Source organism: Gekko japonicus, unplaced genomic scaffold, assembly GCF_001447785.1.
Source record: "Gekko japonicus isolate JY-2015 unplaced genomic scaffold, Gekko_japonicus_V1.1 scaffold1282, whole genome shotgun sequence".
In the NCBI taxonomy this organism is placed as follows: domain Eukaryota; kingdom Metazoa; phylum Chordata; class Lepidosauria; order Squamata; family Gekkonidae; genus Gekko; species Gekko japonicus.
In genome coordinates this window covers 183,751-208,351 of record NW_015168687.1, presented here as the reverse complement: position 1 = coordinate 208,351, position 24,601 = coordinate 183,751, and the positions used below count along the sequence as shown (strand labels likewise).

The 24,601-nt window shown below is 47.4% G+C and overlaps 1 protein-coding gene across 1 annotated transcript; it reads left to right on the top strand.

Annotated features, from left to right (window-relative positions):
• The first annotated feature begins 15 nt into the window (after positions 1-15).
• IRS4 (insulin receptor substrate 4) lies at positions 16-23,167 on the top strand. The gene is made up of 2 exons (XM_015415431.1): positions 16-3,870; positions 22,509-23,167. Exons 1-2 carry the CDS (start codon positions 282-284, stop codon positions 22,511-22,513), a joined length of 3,594 nt encoding a protein of 1,197 aa, XP_015270917.1. The 5' UTR covers positions 16-281; the 3' UTR covers positions 22,514-23,167.
• The last annotated feature ends 1,434 nt before the right edge of the window (positions 23,168-24,601 follow it).

Sequence of the window (24,601 nt, the reverse complement as noted above, 5' to 3'; positions counted from 1 at the left end):
TGTGAGTGAGAGAGCGCGAGCGAGCGAGCGGGCGGGCGAGAGGAGGAGGAGAACCCGGCGCGCTCCGGCCGGCTGCGAGTGGGTGGGGGCGCCGCGTCCGTCTGGCCGGTCTGGGGCGGCCCGCCCGCTCTCCCAGAGGAGGCTCCGCTCGCCCTTCGCCGCCAGCCCCGGCCCGGAGCCGAGAGAGTCCTGCGGCGGCCACCCATGTCCAGCCGGGCCTGGGAGACCCTTCCATTGTGAGGGCGGCTTTCCCGCCTCGCCCTGCCCGGGGGCCCCTGAAGATGGCGAGTGGGACGACGGCCGGTCCGGGCGGGGAAGGTGCCTGCCCGGCGCTGGGCGCCAGAGACGAGGCTGCTGCGACTACTCAGACCGGCGCCGCCGCCGCCGCCGACAGCCAGGGGGCTAACGCGACCACGCTGGCGGCGGCTGTGGCCGCGGAGGAGGAGGAGCAGCAGGAGCTGGCTGAGAGTCCCCCCGTCCCTCCCCCGGCTCAGCCTCCACATCATCTGATGCTCCTCCTGAGGAGGTCCCCCAGCAGCTCCCTCTGCCTGGTCCAAGAAGAAGATGCTGCCCTGCCCGCGGGCAGCCCCGGGGCAGCGGCCGTGGGGCGAGGGGGGCCCATTTCCGCGGGGCGGGGTGGCCCTTCCACGCCTTCGGGACGGGGAGCCCCCCCTGCCCCAGCAGCCGGCCTCGCGGGGACCTCGTTGGGAGATGATGTGAGGAAGTGCGGCTACCTGCGGAAGCAGAAGCATGGCCACAAGCGCTACTTCGTGCTGAGGGCGGAAAGTCACCTGGCCCCGGCCAGGCTGGAGTACTATGACAGCGAGAAGAAATTCAAGAGCAGCTTGAGGGCGGCGGGGGCGGGGAATGTGGCCCTCTGCTGCCCCCCTCCCAAACGGGTGATCCCTCTCTACCAGTGCTTTACCGTCAGCCGGAGGGCGGATGCCAAGCACAAACACATCATTGCCCTCTATACCAAGGATGAGTATTTTGCCATGGTGGCTGAGAATGAGGCAGAACAGGAGGGCTGGTATCAGGCAATCAGTGAGCTTATGAGTCAGAGCAAGAGGGGGTTCTTGGAGCAGGAAGACCAGGCTGATCAGCTGCTAGATGACGATGATGAGCACTATGGGACTGCTCTTAGACCGGGCACTGTGTTCAAGGAAGTCTGGCAAGTGAATGTGAAGCCCAAGGGGCTGGGGCAGACAAAGAACTTGACTGGGGTGTACAGGCTGTGCCTCTCTAGTAAGTCCATCCACCTGGTCAAACTGAATTCTGAGGTACCTTCTGTCCACTTACAGCTGATGAACATCCGTCGGTGCGGGCATTCGGAAAATTTCTTTTTCATTGAGGTGGGCAGGTCTGCATCCATTGGGCCGGGTGAACTGTGGATGCAAGTGGATGATTCAGTGGTTGCTCAGAACATGCACGAAACCTTCCTAGAAACCATGAAAGCTTTGAAAGCCTTTTCTGAATTCAGACCTCGCAGCAAGAGCCAGTCATCTGGTGGTGGCAGCAGCACCAACCCCATTTCCTTCATCACAACCAGGAGGCACCTTGGCAACCTGCCACCCAGCCAGACGGGCTTACAGAGAAGATCCAGAACTGAAAGTGTTACTGGAGGGACTCCTCCCACCACCAAGAGCAGTAGTTCTTATCGATTCAGAACTTCTAGTGAAGGAGAGGGTACGATGACCAGACCGTTTAGGTCAGTGACCGGGAGTCTCATTCATTTGAATACAGCACGGATGAATTTAGGACGACAAGAAGGGAGTGGACGATATGTTAGAGCAGCATTTACCTCCTCTTATCATGCCAGGTCTGCCTCTCTGCCAGTATCTCATTTCCCTTCCACTACCAGCCCCATCAGCGTTTCTTCAAGTAGCGGCCATGGATCTGCTTCAGATACTCTTGTAAGGCCTTCCAGTTCATCTGTCTGTGGTTCCCCCAGTGATGGAGGCTTTATCTCTTCAGATGAATATGGTTCCAGCCCTGGAGACTTCCGATACTTTCGTGTGAGGAGTAATACTCCGGATTCTTTGGGTAATACGCCACCCATTAGAGAGGAGAACTGTTTAAGCGAGTACATGTCCATGAGCAAACAGCAATTGGATAATAGCTCAAGAGATGATTTCCGGGAAGCGGAAAAATGCATTAGAAAAAGAACTTATTCTTTAACAAAACCTGCTTCTACACCAGCGCAACAGAAAACAACCCAACCGGCAACTTCCTTAGATGAGGATTCTGTTGGAAGCCATGGACATTTGCCTTGTTCTGAATCGCCAAAACTTAAAGATAGTCCTGATCCAGAGTATGGAGAGGCTCCCCTTGATTCTGTATATAGTCAAAACAGGAATAAAGCCAGAGATGATGGATACATGCCAATGATGCCGGGAGTTGCATCTTCTCTTGCAAGCAACAATGATTATCTGCCAATGACTCCTAAAACCACATCTGTACCAAAACAGATAAACAATTCTTGGTCATCATCTCAGGCTGACTCCAGAGGGTACATGATGATGTTTCCCAGGGCTGTCTCTTCACCGGTACGAAGTCCTTTAACTGGATTTAATTCTAAGAGTGGTACTGACAAGCTGACAAATAATGAGTATATGGATATGTCACCTGGGAATTCAACTGCACCAAAGCCGCCAGGTGATTCAAATTATATGCATACCAGTGCTAGTTCAAAAGGTTTGGGCTCTTATTTTTCTCTCCCACGAAGCTTTAAGACTTTATCAGGACAAAATGGTGAACATAATGAATATGTTCCAATGTCTTCGCCTGGGAAATTACTGTACGGTGGCTCTGAAAGTGGTAAAAATGCCAGTAGTGAAGTTCTGACTAATGGCCTTTCCAAGGCATCTATCCTGAAAGCTTCAGATGAAGGCCTTGCGCAGAACAGGGTCACCAGGCCTACAAGGCTTCCACTAGGTACTAGAGGTAGTAACACTATACCAAGAATGTATGATCGCACAATTCCGCTTGAGCCATCAAGTCCTGGTGAATATATAAATATAGACTTTGGTGAAAAAGCAAGTAATACACCGTACTCTTTATCTGCAGAAGGATCTCCATCATCTCTTGGCTCCAGTAGTGACCACAGGCAGTCTCCACTGTCTGACTACATGAGTGTTGATCTGGATGTTCAGTCACCAAAAGCAGCAAAAGAGCTGTCTAATTCTTTAACAGATATTTCAGTTTATGCAAGCTCTAGTATCCCTAGAAACCAGCCCGATGCCGATTACGCTAGGCTCTCGTTTGGCGCTGCTTGTGTTAGTGCAGCAAGTGGTAGGATTGATGACTACACTGAGATGACCTTCAACATGGCAGCAACACCCCCTGGACCATTTGCCACAGAGAGCAAAAATGGCTTGAAGAGGGATAGTCCTCCTTCCATAGTTAATCGATTGTGCATTGTTGACCAGTATGCTGGTAGCAGTGACTTCCCTGTTCCTAGCCCTGAACCTCCAGTGGTCCCTAAAGTCATTCGCGCTGACCCACAAGGAAGGAGGCGGCATAGCTCTGAAACGTTTTCCTCTGCTGCCACTGTTACCACCTCCTCCTCTTTCTTTACTGACAGTAGTAAAAGGCACAGTTCTGCCTCTTTTGACAATGTATGGTTGAAACCTGAAGAACACATTTCAGATGGCCATGAGAGCAAGATGTCCAGAGATACTTCAACTGGATTTCAGAATGGCTTAAACTATATAGCTGTGAATTTACGAGAGAATTCTCTAAACTGTGAGGAGAGCCCTAGTACACCCAATTGCCACCTCTCAAATGGCACTTTGAACCTGGAAAGTGGAGTATATGTAAGCATAGACTTCAGCAGATCAGATGGACTGAAGTGCAGCACGGCAAGAAAAGGTTTGTAACTTATAACTGCTGCTTCAGTGCATGTATAACTTTAATTGATGTGTCTTGGGCCAGGGGTTTTTAAAACTGGGAAATGAAGCCTTTAGTCCGCAGTTTTCATTGGGTGTCAAGTTCTGATCGAATACAATCCAGACCCAAGAGTCTGGCTATAGTTAACTCATTTCTGTTTTAATTTGGATACTTTAGCATACTGACTTGGACTTACTGGTTTGGGAGATAGAGTAATGGGGCTATTTGTAATATGTTTATAATTTGTTTGAATAGTTGTCCTGTTTCCTTTTGTAGTTGATTACCAGCTTTGGGGTCCATGCCCTACTCTTCAGCACTGTAATAAAGGGAAATAGCAACACATATTCTTCCAGAGAACAGACAACCATTTATTTGAATCTGGTGGCATGAATAGTCATTAAAGGGTTGGGACTTTTTATGATGCATGTTTGAGATATTCTCAAGAAAGCATTTCACTGTTGAATCTTGGGGAATGAAACTTCCTGTTCTTCTGTAGTAGTAGTCACAATCTCTCTGCTTTCCTCTGTATTGGAGAGTCACACCTTTATCTGTATCAGACCCAGGGACAGTGTGGCATGAAACATACCAGACAACTTAATACATCCTCTTCACATGGAACTCTTTTTTAAAAAATATATATGAAGACTGACACATCTGTGTTAGCTTGGACTAAGTCTACATTATAAATCTAATCTGTTTGCATGCTGGATTTATTGTCATGGCTTTCCCCAACTCCCAAGTTTTTGGGGACCTATAGACTGAGAGAAGGCTTGAGTTCTCAGAACATTACCAATTGATGTATTTTTCTGCCACTCCCTCCCTCCCCTTTCCTAGGGGAGGGAGCACCTAAGTTAAATTGGCTATTGGCTTACACTCCCAAAGTAGTCAGTAATACTTTGGAAGACTTGAAGGCATGTTCTCATTAGAGTTTGGAGTTCTTGGTTCGTTTCTCAGTTGCATTCCCTTTCCTTAAAAGAAATTTTCTGCTTGGGGTGCCATGGAAAGGTTTCCTGCTGTAAATGACAAACAATGCAAGAATTGTTAAAGCTTTCACTGTTGTGGTGTTCTAGTGGTCAAAACATTCTGCAGTTCTTTTTAGTGCCCTGGTCTCTTGTGTCAGTCTTTTTTAATATCCAATGGTGTGTCTTAAATTTAAAGTAATGTCTTCCGGTACATAAGCCATACCTCTTAGCTGGTATTATGTCTTACAGTGATCAATTTCTGTTTTGACGTTTGTGTTTATAGTGGGAGAAAGCAGTAGAAGCCATCTCAGTCAATCTTATTACCTGAGTTACTGTTTGAGAAACAGCTTAGCTGCTGTTTTATATTAGTAGTTATCTGTCTTTTGGGTCAGGAGTGTGTTACAACATCCCAATATCTGCTTCTCCAATTGACTTATCCTGTTCTTGCCACGTAAGACTTATTCCTTATCCCTTAAAACATGGATGTGCAAAAAAATTACTGGGCTCTTGATAAGCTGGCTGAAATGCTGATTCAGGGCTTCTGGGTATGCTTTGACTGTCTGAATTTATTTGTAAGCTTGTAATGGGTTTCCATGATTTCTGAGCCTTTTGGAATATAATACTGGAAAAGATCACTTGAAATGTAAGTCAACCTGTATGCATTGCTTAGGGCTTCTGAAAACCGTATGGATTCAAGTGTAACAGAGTAACAGTTCTCAGGAGTGCTTTTCTAAATTACTGAATGACAACCCGTTTCCTTTTTAAAATTAAATAGAACCTTAATTTAGCAAAGTTAGAAGTGATGAAGATCTGTACTGATTTTTGTTGTCTCCTAAGGTGCTTTGCTCAATACTATTCCTCCTTTTAAACTTTGGGGACTTTCCCCCCAGCATCTGTTTCAAAGTCTTTACCTGTCAGCATTGCTGGTCCAACAGAAACAGGATTAATGCTAAAGCTTGCAGATGTGCATTGGATAGCATTTTGCTTATGACTAATTTGTATTTCCTTAGTGTAGGTTTATCCCATGAGAGTTTTACAATATGAGAGTGAACAAGAAAAATGTATTGATATCATGTAGCTGAGTCTGCTTGTTCGAAAGCAAGAAATTGCAAGTAGATAAATAGGTACCACTTCAGTGGGAAGGTAACAGCATTCCGTGTGCCTTGGTGTTTAGTTATGCCGGCCACATGACCACGGAAATGTCTTCGGACAGTGCTGGCTCTTCAGCTTGGAAACTGAAATGAGCACCGCAACCCTAGAGTCGGATTCGACTGGCTTTCGAGCAAGGGAAACCTTTACCTTACGATTTTTTTTTTAAAAAAAAAACAACTGAACATTTAATATAAGACTCTGCTGTATATTCTGGCACAATCCTAGGCACAGTAATCCATGCTCTGTAGTGGGATAGGTACTGATATGTTTGTTTTCATTTGCCTTCTGTAGCTAATCATTATAGCAAAAGAAAACAATTCTCAGAAGTCACAAAGTGTGTTATGAGTTGAATGGTGTGAAGAACTTTTGAACCCTACAAGTAGAGCTTTTGGATCTCTGTTTTACACTGTGGCTGTATAGTGGGATAGCTGGAGACACTCTTAGAGGTATAGTGAAGTGCATCACATCAGAATAAGGCCTCTCCTGCCCTGATATTGCTACATTCTCCCATCTGCATCCACAGGGCTGGGAAGGGGTGAACACAGTTATCACTCCCAAGGTCATAAACAAATTGCTTGGACTGCTCTGTGAGTGAGGAGTAAGTGCAAATCTTTTTTTCTAAATTATGTAATTTAATAATGTCCCTTATGTGACATTATATGTAAAATTCACACTAAGACATTATTAAGAAGGCTTTCCCTGCAAAAGAATAAGTGTGGTTGAAGTATTTTGGTGGGTAGCTGTGTTGGTCTGAAGCAGCAGAACAAAAAGTTTGAGTCCAGTGGCACCTTTAAGGCCAGCTATTCATTCATTTATTCCCAGAATAAAACTTTGTTGGTCTTAAAGGTGCCCCTGGACTCAAACTTTTGCTTTGAATCATTCTATAATTTCCATCTTCCTGTTGTCCTAATGCGAGAAGCATTCTTCGCTTATCCTCAGCCACAGTCTTCTGTTTTAAGACTCTCATTTGAAAAAGTTCCAAGAGAATGTACAGGTGGAATTCACCAGCATGACAGAGGAATGAAACGGGGCAGTGGGACTGTGACCTGAAGCACCTGGGACGTGTTGCTGAGGCACGGAGCATGTCTGAATCTGCTCACTTGGCCTTAGAACACTGAAACTGAGGCTTGATCTCCAAGTCATTCTTGTGGAACTCATTTTGATTCTCTTTGCCAGACCACATTATAGTCTCGTTATAGTTTGTTTTCTTAAAACTTGTAACAGGTGACTGCCCTTATGCTTCAGTGCAAAGCTCTATAACACTCGTTCCAAGTGAAACTCGAAAACCTTACATGCAGCCATGTAATACTGTTAAAGCAAGAAGCAGTTCTTAAGGTAGAACTCCTAAAGTTAAATGCCAGGGCCCCCACTTCTGACTGTTTTTATAAAAGTTTCTGCTTTACCTGAATCCAGAAAAGTTGTAGGGACTTCTAGTTAGGTTAGATGGTGGTTCTGTCCCCGTTCCAGACATTTTATGAATGGGAAAAGCCTTACTCCACATAACTGAATTATTGCAGCTGCGTAGTAAGACAATTAGGTTCTGTGGCAAATTGAATCTGACTTCCTTGGGGTCTAAGTATTGGTTTGGTTCCTGTAGAAGGCTTCTGCAGCTGGAAATGATTTCTCATTGTGGAATGTGTTTTTTTCACTCCCCAGTGTAGCCCAAAATGTCACCCAAGATGCTGATTTCTAGGGGATGGGGTATCCCCAAGAATAGCCTGGGGGGGGGGGTGAGCAGATCTGCTTGTGGCGATTCTCACGGGGTTGCTATGAGCCAAGCAAAAATACAGTTACTTTTGTTTTTCACCTGGAACTCTGCAGGAGGGGAAGCAGTTTTGGGGAGGAGATGCTGTGGGAAGCCCTTGGGGAGTGGAAGGGTTCAACACCCTCCCCTCTTCCTGCCGCTTCTCAGTTCCAATTGGCTTCTCCTGTAGTAGCTTTTCTGTAACACGAGGGGCTGGTGGAAGCGTGTTGTGTGGATTTGCATGTAAGGTTTAGTTAGGTCCTTGGGTCTGAGCTGAAGTCGTTCGGTTTCACTTCATGAATCACTGATGCAGAGCTTTCAAACACATCAACTCCCCAGACGTTTGTCCATATCGTTTTACCTAAACTAATGAAGCTTTCAAAAACTGTTTGGTGGGGAATGGAGTGGAATATATTAAAACATCTTCATACTTTCAAGATCTGATTCAGACTCTTTGCAAATGTAATTGAACATCATCTGTAAAAAAAGAACTGAAAGTTAACCCTCTAATTATGTGCTACTTAGAAATCTAAAAATAGATTAATATTAAGACTGGGGAAACGTACGGGGAAGAAAAGGAGGGCAGCGGAGTTCATTGCTCTCAAAATATGGTAGAACAATCATCTAATGCCACATCATTTCCCCTACAAAATTAAGTGTAAATGTTTCAGTGATATTTATAAATGCTGTGTACCTTATGCTGCTGTGAACTGCCTTTTGGCCTTGCCCTGGGAAGGTTCCCTCCTGTTTCTCATCTGAGCAGCAACAGTCACTGTCTTGACCTGAATTGCAGCTGTGCCTGAGAATGCCAAGTATCACTTCACCTGCAACTTTAGAACCAGCTGAAGAACAGATTTACACAATGTGAATGTGAATTGATTCTGTTTTGTTCTTTAAGGTTGGCTTATAAGCCAAAATAATGCTCATGTAGATTTCAGGGTGGTGATGCTGATCTAAGGTTCTTGACTTTGTTGTTCAGGCACGTGGTATTCACGTTCTTTGAACTGATCATTCCACTTGTCTTCCTGCACTGCAAAGGCCAAGAACCGAACCTATTAACTCTTTTATTGACGCCAGTGGTTGGTGGTAGAAGACGTTGCACACTGTTGGAAGGGATGCTGCGTCATTCCTTGCCTATCCAGTGTTCCTTTTCTGCTGCTTAAGAACAACAACCGCCGATGGCTCTCTCTGTATTCGGGCTTTGTTGGAACTATTTGGGCTAGCTACCCACTAAAAGTGTTATTTTGTGGTCTGGTACGTTTGTCTCCTTGAAGTGATCAGTTCTTCAGTGCAGGTAGAGATTGATGCCTTTATAATGTGAACATTACTGAAGACAATGAAAAACACATGGTCGGTTTATTGCTAGGACAACTTTAGAGCAGGAGATCTCAGCAACTGTGGCGATTAAAACCAGAAAGAATAAGCAAATTATTTGATAACTAGATTTCTCCTTGAGTTCCTGCAACGACAGCCAAGCTACATGGGAGCTTGTAGGTGCAGTACATCAACACACATCAGTTGTTGAGCAGAAGCAAAACAATTTTCTTCATCCTATTTCAAGTCAGGCCCTGAATTGTTTTTTCTTGGCCTCTACGGGCCAGCCCAGCAGTTAGGAGCCAGGCTCATTCTTCAGTCTTTATGGAGTTATATATTTTTATGACCATACTTTTTGTTACACTAGGCGCCACAGTGGAATTTCTAGGCTCCATGGTGAGATGGCGGCTGGGATTTGTCCAGCCTTGCTTTAACTGTTAGGGCAGCTCATCTCCATAAGTCCAGGAGTAATGCTGTGTTGAAAAAGAGAAGGGGAAGACTGTTCCTTAGTGGAGGAGGTGGTGGGTGGACAGCTGCCTGAAGAAAAAAATGTCCTGTCCCTCTAACAGAGGCTTAATGGGATTTAATTCACCTCCATGCCATGCTCCCTTTAACCGGTGGAGTCTTGTGAGCAAAGATTCTGCTTTGTGAGCTACTGGCATTAAAGTTGTGAGGGAGCGATTTAGCTGCTGCATAAATTAGTTTGCTCCGGAGTCCTCCTTCCTGAGCTAAGACAAAAATGTGTGAGCCAGAGGCTAAAAAAACTGCGCTAGCTCACACTAACTTAGCTTAGAGGGAACACTGCCTCCATGCCATGAAAAGTTTCTGCTTCCCATTTCCACACGTTAAGGCTCTATTAAAGGGAAAGGCCACTCTTCTCCAGGCCTGTTAACAACCCTACTTAGCACCATGACAGTAATCTTAATTTGTACAACTAATCTATGGAGTTCCTGGGGCAGGCTTGTACACAGTAACCTAGATTTTCTTTTGGCTTGCTGAACTGAGACTTAAGAACTCTTATGGGGAAAGTTCTGCAATCAAAACTTATTTTGAAATAGCCTGGTAAGAAATAGGAAGGTATCAGCTACTATCTTATTTATAGATGGGTTAAAGTTTTAGAAGAGTTGCAAAATCTGACTTTGTGGCAGGAGGTGTGGAGGAAGAAGTGTAGGGGAGAGGGGAAGGAGAAGTCTTCACTGCTGTTCGCCCTAAAACTCAGGCGTGACTCATCCTTAAATGGTCTGTGTGACCCAGAGGACCGCCTTATCTGCCCACCCTGCAAATTGCTGTTTGTTTTTCACATTGTTCACATGTAGCTTTATTAGGCCTCTTGAAGGCAACCTAATGATCACCTTTATGCTGTACATGTTGGAACAGAAATGTTTTGGTTTTGAGGAGCAAAACGGCATTTGCTGGATTGAGGGAGAGCTGGCAAATGCTTCTGTCATCAGGTCATTAGAGCTACTGAGCCCCATAGCCAGAATTTTTTTTTTAGGGGGGGCAAATACCGGGAGTGGGGAGGAACGCCAAAAATAAAGCTGACGGACCCATGTAACCTGGAAGTGATGTAGGCACATCAGTGACATCGGGGGTGACACCCACCCCTCCCTGGCCATTCCAACCAACCTCCTGGAAGCCAGGAGAACAGAGAACCAAGCCAGTTTTGGGTCACGCACCCTCCCCACCTTCTCCAAGGGGCCTTGCTAGATATGCTCTGTTCACAACCATGAAGAATGCCACGCTACACTATACATTTAAAGAAGTGTGAGAGAGAGCACGTGAGAGACCCCCCCCCTGCCAGCGCATCACTAAAAACTCCTCCATTAACAATCGCCAAATCACCTGCTCTGTGACTAAAGGGCGTTCTGGTGGGCACACTACTACTAATGGGGGAGTTAATGAGGGAAGAGGGCAAGGCAGGCTGCAGCCTGGAGCTTGCCAGCTAGGAAGACGAGAAAAAGGAGACGGGGGAACCTCCCTCCTCCTCTTCTAGGCAGAAAAAATTAGGCTGTGACAGAGGGGAATGCCCCTGGTGCAAATGGTGGTAGCGGAGGGGAGGGAGAGGGGTGGCCGCCATGTGGCCTCATTGGCTCTTCCTGCTTTCGCAGCCGACTTCTCAAACTTTACCTGCCCGCTGATGGGTTCTTAACTGCACCGGGCTTGGGGGGGAGGATAGGGCACATTTGTGAAGGGGCATTGCCTCGTCACACACCTGCCCCCAACTACGGGCCTGGAGCCACTGCTCACTTTCTCACAGCCAGGCTCCTTTGCCTTCAACAGGTGTGTGACCAGAGGAAATCCAGCAGGCAGAGCTTGCCCCTGTAATGGGGAACAGACAAAAATCCTGTTCCAAATAGTCAGTCCAGTGCTCCTGCATTGCCAAAAAGGAGGTAGAACAGCTGCTCACCTGTCTGTCTGAACTGTCACCCAGTTCCAGAGTTCACAGGCAAATCTGGTTTCTCCTGCATGTTTTTAGAACGAAAACATCCATTATCTTTGCCCCCCAGACACATAGTTTTCAACAGGCAGGACATGTCTAATACAGAGCAGCTTTCGGACTCGATCCTTGCTTACCTTGCAGGACAGCCCTTTCCTGTATTTGTTGGTGTGACTTTCAGTGAGGGTCAGAACACAAGGTGAGTCTGCAAAGGACCTGTGTCCAGTGGCAGTACAAGGCAGGGAGGTAGGACCTTGGTAGTCAGACTGAAGTTATAGCACAGGGTAGGGCAAGAGTTGAAACAAATTTAATGAGTGGCTATAGGGGAAGCTATAGGCAAGACTGTAGTATTCTGCAATTTCAAGCAAGTGCCGACAAGCAGCTGCATTTCACATTCCGGGAAAAACAAACTGGTTTCTAGTATGGATGGGTAGTTGGCACTTGGAGATCTGACCCAAGTCATGCCCTGTTTGGAACTCCGAGAAAAGTTCCTAATTGGAGCCAGATTATTATTATTTTTTTGCCCTCTGAGGGCGATCTGCCAGTCGTTCTTGAGCCTCGCTGTCTGGTTTGTTTTCCTGTTCTGCAGGAGGGACTGGAGCAGTGAGGGAAGAGGGTGACTTGCCATCAGCAGAAATACATGTTGATGGGGAGGTCATCCAATCAGAAGGTTTCTGCCCGTGGGACCATTCCACTTGGCATGTTTGTTTGCAGGTTTTGTTTTTATGTGGTAACTGCATCGTCTCAGCAATGACCGCGGGTATTTGTTTCTGGGTCCTATTGGCCTGAGCCAATGCATTTGGAGCTGCACATGTGCTAGGCAGACAGAGGAGAGGCTTATTGATTTATTACCCTGCCTTTCTCCTCAATGGGGACTCAAAAGCAACCTAAAGGCTAACAATCCACATTATGGAATTCTTCATCCTGCCCGCCCCCCGCCCAAGTCTTTCAGGGGCAGCCAAGGGTATTTTGAATTTGCTCATTTCTCATTGCCACATTTTGTGAAGAAAAGGCTGCTGCATGGAGGGAAAGGCTGTCGTGCAGGAGAGCAGTTCCACAGTAAAGCTGGGTGTCCATCCAACTAAGGATCTTGACCAAGGGTTGTAAGGCTGGACATGTGAAGGTATTTCATAGGAGCCAGCCAGTTTATTAGTCACATTTATACCCCACCCTCCCCGCAATGCAGGCTCAGGGTGGCTCACAGTCTGTACATAAAATACAGTTAAAACCACATAAAACCATATAAAAAATTCCATTATTAATACAGTTTCATAAAGTGCTGAAGATAGTTACTCGAGATGGCTTATTTCAGTGTACTCTCTAAAAATCCTTCTGCTCAAGATCTTCCTGCGGCTCAGGCTGGATGTTAAAGACCAAGACCAAGAGCCAAGGCTCTAGGATGGTGGCGGCACCCTAGCAGAAAGCCTGGTGGAAGAGGTCCGTCTCACAGCCCTTGCGGAACTGCAGAAGGTCCCTCAGGGCCCTGGTCCCTTCCGGAAGCTCGTTCCTACCAGCCCTGGCCCTGGTAGTAGCAAGCCTGGCCTCTTCCCCAAATCCTGTATTGCCTTTCTGGGTAGCAGCTATTAGACGTTCTCCCAGGTCTTCACACAGTACATAATTAATACATGGATTAAAGGGCTACAAGATTTACCTGCTTGTTTATTTACTTCATCTATAGCCTGCCTTTCTCTTCCATGGGGCCCAAAAGCAGCTCACATCCTTCTCCTCTCCTCTGTTTTATCATCGCAGCAACCCTGTGAGGTAGGTTAGGATGAGCAAGGTCACCCTGTGAGCTTCCATGGCACGAGCTGGGATTCCAAGCTGGGTTTCCCAGGTACTAGTCTTGACACTCTTAACCACTACACCACAGTGGCTCTCATTTGCTGGAAGCAGACCCGTATCTGCTGGAAGCAGGGCTGGGGTTGGGGTGGTGGTGGATGAAGGCATTAGCAATCTGTCCTTCCCTTTACACGTGCTATGTAGACTGTCATCCTTGGCTTGCAGACATTCAAACTATGTGCTAACCTGGGCATCTTCCTCGGGGCTTTCTACCTCTCCCAGCCTCCCCCAGTGGTAAACTGACTTCTGCTAGCAATTGCTGGACTGTGAGAAATGCTGAGTAGCAAGGTGTGGTTTTACTTGGAGGATCACTCCCTGTGCCTGCATACTGTGCTTCTGTTTAAAAATATGCATCCTCCCTAATTCCTGCTTGAGTATTCTGGGGAAAGGGTGGGGGAAACTTGCTTATCCCAGTTCATACCACTCTCTGTGCCCACTCTGCAAGTGAGAGTTTTAATTGTCTCCAGAACAGGGGGTGCTTTCTTGCATCTACCTAAAATTCGGTTGGAAGATTCTGTCAGGTTAGAAGTTGGGATGGTCATGAAACTGAATTACGAGTAGAAATTGGCCACGAACTGGGCCCAGTTTGTGGTTTGCAAGCCTCGGTTCATGCGGTCATGTCTCCCACGAACCACCCACAAACTGAACCATTTTTAATGGGGGTTCATGAGGTTTGTGGGAGCGGTTTGTGGGCCAGACATGGGAGCAGAATGGATACCCCCAGCTCACACGCAGCTGTGTTTACTTGGCAGCAGTCTGGAGTTCCACTGCGAGTTTGATGCCGATAGCTTGCAGGGGGGCCATTTGACACACTCCCACCTTTTGCACATTGGACCTTAGGATTCCCCCCCCCCTCCGCCAATTTGCACAGAACTTGGAGGACAGGTAGAGGGGCATCCCGGGGAGGTCCGCTGCAAGTTTGATGCCTCTAGTTTTTTTTTTGGGGGGGGGCTTTTGACACATTCTCCCCTTTTGCACATTGGACCCTAGAATCTCTCCTCCCCCCCAGCCAATCTGTACCCAACTTTGAGGGCAGGTAGATGGGCATCCTGGGGAGGTCCACTGCGAGTGTGATGCCTCTAGCTGGAAGGGGGGCCATTGGACACACTCCTGAACCTGCAGCTGTGATTTCCCCAGAGAGCACTTTCCTGGGAACACCTGATTTGGAGGGCTGTAACTCAGCCCCCCCTAAATCCAATCCTCATCAAACTGGACGAGCAGGTAAAGGAGAGTCAGCTGGAGACTTTCTGTGAGTTTGATGACTCTAGCCCACAGGGGGGCCATTCTGCCGCACCACAAACCTCATGAACCATGGACCGGTTCGTTAAATGGAAAGGTCCACGATTCCTTGTTTGTGAGACACCACGAACCTTCACGAACCTCCGTTTCCCGGGTTTGTGCCCAACCCTAGTTAGAAGTACAGCTCATTTGTTCCCAACCCTATGGGTGGGCGGGGAGGAGAATTTATAACTGGGAAAGACTCTTGGGTTGCTTTCCTAATAGGACTACCTTTATGCAGCAATACAAATACAACACAGCAGTATGCAGCAATACAAATTGAGTTTTTCAAATTATCTAAATCTAACACCAGGACTTTATATGCTTCTAGTTTGTGGACCTTGTGCTTGCAAAGACAGATTAAAGTATATGGGTGATGCTGGTTGTCTTCCAGTACTTTTCACTTTCTCCTCCACCCCACTCCCCCAGTAGTAGAAGCAGAATGAGTTATGCAAATAAAAGTGAATGCTGCTGTGCAGACAATTGTAACTGTACTTCAAAACTTCATTTATTTTTTTTAATGTGCCTGCACACTTGTTGAATGTAATGTTCCTTTGGTCTTTAATCTCTCCCCAGACTCTCTTGTTTTCACCTCCATCCCTTATGGAATGGCTGAAGTACCCACTGAACTGTAGCATTTCCTGTTCTCATCTTCACCCTCATGCCACTTTAGCTTCCTATATTTTTCAGCCTTGGATTCTTTTCTCTCCCCCTTTCATTATGATCAGCAGCTCCTGGAAGCTGTGCCCTAGTCAGCTTCTCTTGCCTGAACTCAAAAGCCCTTCAAGGATATCTCAGGCCAGGCTGTTAAATGTTTTCTGAAAGCTGTTAAAAAAAGCAGGGGGGGGGGGGCGCGGACACAGTCTGCAGGTAACTTTTTCCAGATATCTATAACTACACACTGACTGATTTCCTCCTCCACCCCTCCCCAGGTTCTACTATAAAGTAGGTCACCAAGGAATAAATTCTGGTTAACCCAGAATGACCATGCAGCTGTATATCTGTGTCTTGGATACTATTATCTATATACTAATAGCGAAAGGCACCCCCTGTGTGCGGATATCTAAATCCGCACATCTGCGGCACCTAGGGGGCAAAGAGCTTTTCTTGCACATTTGGAACAATCCCCAGGTGTGCGGAAAAATCTAATTTTTAAAAAAAACTATAGGGAGGTATATTTAAATCCCCTCAAAAGTAAAAGAGCATTCCCTGTGCGTGCAGAGAACGCCCTGGCAACTGTCTCACAGCCACTGCCGGGGGGCGGCGGGAGAATACTTGGCAGGCTGGCGGCTATGAGCCGTTCAGGCCTCGCCAGCGCCGCCACTGGGGGGTGGGGTGGGAGAAAGCTTGGTGGGCGGGCCTCGATGCCGCTGATGCCAGGAGGGGCAGGAGAGGGAGAAGGCTGGGCTTACCTGCTGCCACTTCTCCTGCTTCCTGTGGGGAATACTCCCCCTCCCTGCGAGTATCGCGGGTCCCATTTCTTGTAATACATAATAAGAGAAATCAGAATGAAGAATTGTTCAATTAAGCCAAGATCAAATTTGGGTAAAACCTTGTGGATAATCTCCTCGGCACCCTGTGCAGTGATTGGGCTCATTCTGCCCCCCCCCCACCAGCGAGTGCAGCTCTTGGTATGAAACTGCAAATTTTGGGTGGGAATAGGAGCATGTGTCACGTGGCCGAGAATTAAGGTTAAGGTTTCCCTTGCGCGAAAGCTAGTCGAATCTAACTTTAGGGGGCGGTGTTCATCTCCGTTTCCAAGTTGAAGAGCCAGCGTTGTCTGAAGACGCTTCTGTGTGGCCGACATGTGGCCGGCATGACTAAACATATTAGGTTGTTCTTATTTTATTTGTAAAATGTAGTGTAATTTTGATGGCAGTTTTTGAACACAACTGAGAAATCCTATGAAGTGGCCGTATGCAGAATCAGGCCAATGGTCCGTCAAGACCGGTAGTGTCTACTCAGACTGACAGTAGCTTTCTGGGGCTCAGGCGGAAGTCCATCTCATTTTACTTACTTCCTTGTTGTTTTGACTGAAGATGCTGGGAACTGAACCAGAATTATTCTGCATGCAAAGCAAGTGCTCTGCCACCGAGCCATGGCCCCTTCCCCCCAATCCTTCTCATTCAGATCTGAGAATCCAGTTAATTGCTGAAAATGCTATTTAACATGGCTGATATGAATGGAATATTTGGTAGTTGGCACTTCGGTGTTCTTCTGAGGTGCTAGTATAGGTAAAAGTTTCCCTTGCTCGAAAGCCAGTCGAATCCGACTCTAGGGATGCGGGGCTCATCTCCGTTTCCAAGCCGAAGAGACCGTGGTCATGTGGCTGGCATGACTAGACGCCGAGGTGCACGGAATGCTGTTACCTTCCCACCGAAGCGGTACCTATTTATCTACTTGCAATTTCTTGCTTTCGAACTGCTAGGTTGGCAGGAGCTGGGGCCAGAGACGGGAGCTCACTCCGTCATGCGGCACTCGGGTGCTAGTCTTGTGCAAAGTACAGTCCTTAATTTATCCTCATATTTGTGGTGTCACGTCATTCCTATTTTATAGATGACATACTGCTTAGAGAGAGTAATCTGCCAGTTACTGATTGTTCTTTGTATGGTCGCATAAGCTCAGAATGCAGGAAGTCAGGTTGGAAGAAAGCGTGCAGCTCTGACATAGGCTCCTCGGACACCACCAACGGACAGGACCAGGCCGCAGCATCTGCCTGTTAGAGACATAAGCCAGAGGTGGCCCGTGTGCGCCTTTTGCTCTTGACCCGAAGCGTGTCTGTTTTGTACTTTGGCATCCTTAGCAGAGTACAGAACGGAGAGTGGGAATCAGCCCCAGGGCTGAAATGCATTCCCTCTGCTCTGTGTCTTCAGAGGCCGGCGGCGGCTGCTTCCGCAAGGCTAGGCAGGGACCCAGAGGGTGCTGTTTCCCACAGAGAGAAGCAGAAGGGCATGTGGAGGGTGCATAACCCTTCCCTCACTGCTCCCCCCTCCGTTTCCTCTGACCTGCTAAAAAGACGATAGGAAAAGCAGCAGGCAGAGGGAAGGTGTAAAGCAGCTACAACTCGCCTGCCACTTCTGTGGTGGAAGTTGCACCCTCCTGGGCGCCCCCCCCCCATTACCTTGGAGAAACAGTGATCAGGGTTTGAAGGTATGCGGTGGAAGTAGAACAACTTTTCTACACTGCAACCAACCCTACCAAGTCTGGTTGTAAAGGGGTGTGTGCGAATAACAGGCTGCCGGACCACGGTGACAGCCGGAGCGTCACGGCTTCAGTGGGGCTGTTAATAGCCCATCATTTCGACATAAGTGAAGAGCAGCCATTGCCGCAGAGACAATTAAGCTGTGTTTTGTGTGCATATTGGAAGAAACGGAGCGTTGCTAGTGGTGTTGCACAAGTGTTTCCACCTTCATGTGTGTGCTTGCTGCCATGGGAGTCAGATAAATACCAGAAGGGAGGAGAAGAGATGGGGGGGGGGGGGGGTGACGGTTGCTATATCTGTAGCTTGGTTGAATTGTGGACCAAAGAATTGGCAGTTTTACCTTGATTGGGGTTCAGTGACAAATTGTAACAGAACCCTTTGAATGGACTCTACAGGGTAGCAGCAGCAGCAAGACAAACAAGGGGTGTGTGGGGAGGGGATCTCCTGTAGGAGCACCTTCAAAACGTTGCCAAGTACGGCTGCTCTGCACTGAGACCGATTTCACACAAGAGCTGCGCCACGGTTGCGCCTCCCTTTGCCCCGCTTCTATTGGTCAATTTCCCACTCGAAGCCGCGCAGCCGCACTTTGACCCACGGCTTCACCTGATTTTCCCCGCGGTTTCATGATCCTCAAACAACAGGATCACGAAACCGCGGGGGAAATCGGGCGAAGCCGCGGGTCAAAATGCGGCCGCACGGCTTCGAGTGGGAAATTGACCAGTAGAAGCAGGGCAAAGGGAGGCGCGACCACAGCGCAGCTCTTGTGTGAAGTCAGTCAGAGAGCATTAATCGCCTGATGCTCTTGGGCCGTCTCTGGCCGGAGGCTGAGCAGTCTTTGGCCGCCTCAGTTTACCATCTTTCTGCTTTACGGTCCAGCTCATCTCCTCTTTGGATCAGATTGGGAGCCGCCCGTTGCATTCTAAGACAGAGGTGTCTGGAGTGCAGGGTGTGTGTTCGTGTTCCCATGAATGTTGCTTATTGACTCTGAAGGGCGGTTCTGAAGGGGTTATGAGTTGCCCATGGGAAGAGACATCCTCCTGCATGGGGAAGTATCTGTTTCAGTGTGGTGTAGTGGGAACCGGTGTATTATAAAGCTGAATGTATGCATGATTTCTCCTGTCTTTGGTTTTGGGGGCAGGGGCGGGAGACCATGGAGATCAAGCAAAGTGTACTGTGTTTGACAAGGCATTCTCAAGAATCTCTCATTCCGTCCTGTGAGACCAGAAGCATAACCTTTGGAGATAGGCTCTGCGTACCAGGCGTGGGCTATTTGTGGGTAACCCTTTTATACAAATAATTCAAACATCAGAACTAGTCCTTGGGGGTGAATAAGTGATTTATTTATTTATTATTTCAATTTCTACCCCGCCCTTCCCGCAAGCGGGCTCAGGGCGGCTCACAGCAATAAACTGATGCAATCTTAAAATAAGTCAAGCAGACAATAAATAACAATAGTAAATTAATACAATAAAAGCCTTTAAAGTGAGCAGTGCAGTATATTCAGTTTCAATTCCTACAGTTGGGAAGTGAGTGGGCCACCGCTGGGCAGTAATAGGGAGGCCAGCTGGTAGATGCCCACGGCCTCTATATCAAAGGCCTGGTGGAACAGCTCCGTTTTGCAGGCCCTGCGAAACTGTAACAGGTCTCGCCAGGGCCCTGATCTCGACCGGAAGCATCAGAAAAAGCCCTGGCCCTGGTTGAGGCTAGGCGGGCATCTTTCAGGCCGGGGATGACCAGCAGATGGCTGTCCGCAGAGCCCAAGGCTCTTTGGGGCACGTATGGGGAGAGGCGGTCCCGGAGATATGTCGGGCCCAGGCCGCATAAGTTTTTTTTCTCTGCCTAATTGTATCCTAGGTTTTGGTTCACAGTCATGCTAGACATGCTGGGGCAGTTTTGGTCGTATTCCGTGATGGCTATCATGGGGTTGGAGTGTGATTCTCTGGTAGCGAGAGAAGCTTCCTGTTCAGATCACTTGCTTTGTTATCTTGTGGTAGTTGTTGGAATGGATTACTGTCTTTGATAACAAAAGCGTGTGTTTTGCTGCTTTTGAACTGTTGAAGAATTGATATGCATTTAATATAATGAACATCCTCAGAAGTCCCTAAAGGAAATGCTGTGGACAGGTGGGAGTTTGCAGTTATGTCAAGTTCAGGTAATGCTAATTTTACCTATTAAGCAAGTTAATGGGGGGAAAGGAAGGCAGGAGAGAAGAACCCAATTCACTTCTTCCCATGAAGTTTTAACTACCTTCCTTTGATCTGTTAATTGCAGAGATGTAGTGCCATTTACTGCATGTAAAGAAGCATCGTTATAATTAAGTTGCGAGAGGAAAATTTTTAGTAGTGTTTCAGTGTACATTTTGCCACTCAAAGGCACAGTCTGGTCTCTGAGCACGTGCACAGAAACAACACAAAGACTGAGCACACTCAGCCAGGGCAAAACAGCGAACAGATGAACGGCACAGAGAGCTTTGGCTGGGGGAAATGGCATCACCTTTTTCATCTAACCCTTCCTCCCGAGAGTCTCATGTGTTTTACACGGTTCTTTTCTCCCGTGTTTTACCCTCGCAAGGGTCCCCAGCAGAGGTGGGCTCCGCCGAGAGAGCAACAGGCCCCTCTTTACCCAATGAGCTTTCTGGGAGAGGAGAGATTTGAACCCAGGTTTTCCCAGTTCTTGATGAGCTCCCCAACCTTTGCACGGGACTGACTGTCAGAAACTCAGTGAATTTTACCCTTTCGTGTTACCTCTGCGTGTCCAGTATTTGAAGATGATATGATGATGGAGGTTGGCTGCATGTTGTGGCTATTTAAGAAAAGTTGGGTCTGTGCACAAAACGTGGCCCCTGCCTGGAGGTCAGCTCAGTTCCAAGGGGCAGCTTGCCCCACCAGGTGAGTGGTTGGCAAACAGCCGCTTTACCTCTGCCACTTCTTGTCTGCTTGCCATGACGAAAGTTCCCCAGCCCTCAAGGTGAGCTGCTGCTGCTGCTGCTGCTGTACGTGAACAACTTGCCACAGGGTGGGCACGAGCAGAGTGCGTGTTTGTCTCATAACTTTAATATTAAACGAAACTGTTTAAAAGGAGAAACCCTCAAACCATCCCGCAACTGGGTCTTTTTAAGTAATGCACATTTGAATTCCTGGCTTTTTTTTTTTTGAATGGCGCAAGGAGGGTCCTTGGTTTGGAAAAGGTCGGGGGACTGAATTGTTCCTCTTTTGTGATAGGGTTCCTAGTCAGCCCTGAACGACAGAAATGTTTTTGTGGCTGTTACAAACCTGGTTGAGAACATTGCTGGAAAACCAGAGTCACATACTGACCTTTGTGCTACATTTTGGGGGGCGGGAGCTACACAAAACTGCTGCTAGGACAGTTGCCACGGTCCCTGAGCAATATTGACAAGAGCCCAGTTACTCAGTAATTTGCCTGGGCTGTACTGACGCTTCCACACAACTTATCAAAAGTTTTGATCCCTGAGCTCTGGGCTTGAAGAACATTCACGTGTTTGGACTACCTTTGGCGGGACTGTCACTCTGCTATGATAAACACCTTCAAATACTTGAAGGGCTGTCATATAGAGGATGGTACGGAGTTGTTTTCTGTTGCCCCAGAAGGCCGGACCAGAACCAATGGGTTGAAATTAAACCAGAAGGGTTTTCGGCTGAACATTAGGAAGAACTTCCTGACAGAGTGGTTCCTCAGTGGAACAGGCTTCCTGGGAGGTGGTGGGCTCTCCTTCTTTGGAGGTTTTCAAGCAGAGGCTAGATGTCCATTTGACAGCAATGCTGATTCTGTGAACTTGGGCAGATCATGAGAAGGGAGGGCAGGAAGGGTTGCCTCAGTGCTTAGTTCTCATGGCCCTTTCTTACACACCCAGGGAAATGCCGATCGCCACTTTGGGGTCAGGAAGCCATTTTTCTCCAGGCCAGTTTTGCTGGAGATCCTGGAGGTTTTTTGTCATCCTATGGGTGTGGAACAGCGGTCACTGGGGGTGTGGAGGGGGAGGTATTTGTGACTCTCCTGCGTTGTGCAGGGGTTTGGACTAGATGACCCTAGAGGTCTCTTCTAACTCTATGATTCTATCTGAGGCTGATTGCATGACCTGCTCTGTTGTTGTACAAAATGGGCACGGGTATGTCGGAGGGAGAAGTCCCTCAAGATGCTGGAGTACTTGGAAGTACAAGGGAGATGGGTTGCACTTCCTTCACTGACCATTCTCCCGCATGTGAGATACTGTAACCCGTAAGTCCTTTTTGGAATAATATGAGCTTGCTAAGAGGCACCTGGTACCAGTCAGTTGAAGAGAAAAGTATACTATAGACTGGGAAATAGGCAAGTCCTTGGGTCAAGTCCTACACTGCAGCATCTTGCCAAGTGCTTCATCCCCCCCCCCCCCGGTTTTGTGGTCCCCAGTCGGCTGTGGAAAGCAGGTCTTTGCATCTTGAAGGGCTGCAGAATATGGTTTACGTGCTGCTGTAAATTTGACAGGCGGGAAGAGATCCTACAGGAGAAAAGTACACTCGATTTTTGAGGTCCCCCCCCCAAAAAAAAGGCTGGAGGTAAAGACTATGGGCAATGATTGGTCTCATGATAATGTCTGGCTAATTTCTACAAATGTCACACATTCTTTAAACCATGTGCAATAAGCCAAGCTGGTCTTTTCCTGTTCTTGCACTAAAATATTTTTTCCCCCTCCAGACTGATGGCATTACCATGGAAACCACAGAAACCATTGAGAGAAGAGCAGGCTTTGCAGCTGGTTTGTATCCATAACTGTGTGGTGCTTTTGGAAGCAGAGCCCATCTCCGGCCATCTCCCTTCACTTCCATCCGCATGGACCCGGGCGCGCATCCTGGGAATGGTTTTCTCCATCGAGTGGCTGTTGAGTCTACCATTGCGCTGACCTGAACGGACACTTCATCATCGATGAGCCTCGGCGGAGGGTTTCTTCACCCCCTCAAGCATATCTGTCTGGGTGACGATGCGAATGCTGGAGTGGAGATGCGGACAGTTTCCTGGACTACTTCTGCTCTTTTCCCCATCAATTTCTGTTTTTGAGAAGTCATGAATTGGTGTCTGAAAAATCTACCTAATATGGATTTTTGCTTTTTTCCCCTCCTTTTCTAGTACTTGAAATGAATTGCTTACAGGTTATAAATGGTTTAGAATTATTGTCATTTGGGAAGGACAGTTCTAAAATCCATGGGGAGGGGAGGGGAGGGGTAGGTTAGCTTAAGACTTGCGAGAACCTATGATCCCGAGCATACTTAACGTGCAGGTCTCGTGAGAATCAATATAGGCTTGCAACCAGTGTTCCGAATGGCAAGTCCCAGTGCAAACAGCCTCCCCCCCCCCCCCCCGAGAATCTTTCTGTCCTCTGCATCTCTCTCTCCCGCCCCGTCCCCAGCACATGTTCTCTTTGGTGCCTGCCTTGCTGCCTGGCGCATGGGACAAGAGAAGGTGACCTGTTTACGTTTTCCCTGTCCAGACAGGGGAAAGAAGCCACCGCCACGTTTTCTCCTCCACAGTTACGGCCGTCTTTTCAGGGAAGCCGTTTTCCCGCACGATAAGCCGATTCTTCACCAATGTAGCAACAGCGGCTCAAAAACAGAATTGGGGGGGCGGGGTGGTGGCGGCTTCTTGTATCCTCTCCCAGAGAAACCACCAAGTAAGCAAAAGTTCCCAATCTTGCATGAGCGGAGTGATGCCCCTGAATCCAGTGGGGCTTGTTTGCAACCAAACGCCCAGTGGATTAGGCTGTAGCCAGCCAGCCCCTCTGAAGCCCCCGGGGTTGGAGGACACGACCTGTTTGTGGTGAGGCGTCATGCTGCAGGCACAAGGCACTGTAAGATTTGGGCTTCAGGGGAGAGGAATGATGCTCCTGCGACTCGTTTTTTAAAAAGAAATCTCCTTGACGGTACACGAAATTTATAGATCCTATACTTTCTTCCCTTAAAAAACAACAACTTGTCTGCTCAAATCAAAGATTTATTACCGAGAATATCTGGAATAAGTAGAACTGAAGAATTGGTTATATCTGATTATAGTTAAGTTTTCTGTTACATCTCCCTGTGTAGTTATTTGTTAATTATACGTTTTGGATAAAAGGGGGGGGGGTTGATTTTTTGTTTTTTAAAGTTCAAATGGAAAATGCAGACTCTGTATATTTCCCCTGCATTATGATGTTGATGTGCTAGAGAGCTTTTGTAGAGAGAATCCCTTTAATCTTAAAATTTAACAATGCTCCCTTTTATTTGGAGCTACTGTTTCGTTTTTTAATTCAAAATTGGGGGGGGGGGGTCCATAACTAAACATGTCCTTTATTTATGCCTATTGAGGGGGGAGGACACTTTCTTTCTAATTGATGTTTAAAATCAGAAACTGAAAATTGTAGGCAGACTCCAGATGCCACACCTTGTGGGCTGATGTCACTAGAGATCAAGACACTAGTTGGTACATATAGGATATACTAATATTAGAAGCACTGATAACGGAAGTTGAAAGCGGTACGCAAATCCTCAGGCACCACACAGCTGGTATTCCTCTGCATTGTATATTGTACAGGTATGAAGCCAGGGTTGTCTCACCTTTGAACATCTGACCTTTCCGGAGGTACTAGACAGGTTTGTATAACAAATCAGACCCTGCTGTCAGTTTTGATGTTCATTACTGTGTACTGGAATCTATCTTTTTTTTTTTGTTAGTCTTAATGTTCATGTCACACAAATTTATTGGTAACTTTTTGGCAAACGTAGTTGGTATCCATGAGATTATGCAGGGCCCAGTAATCG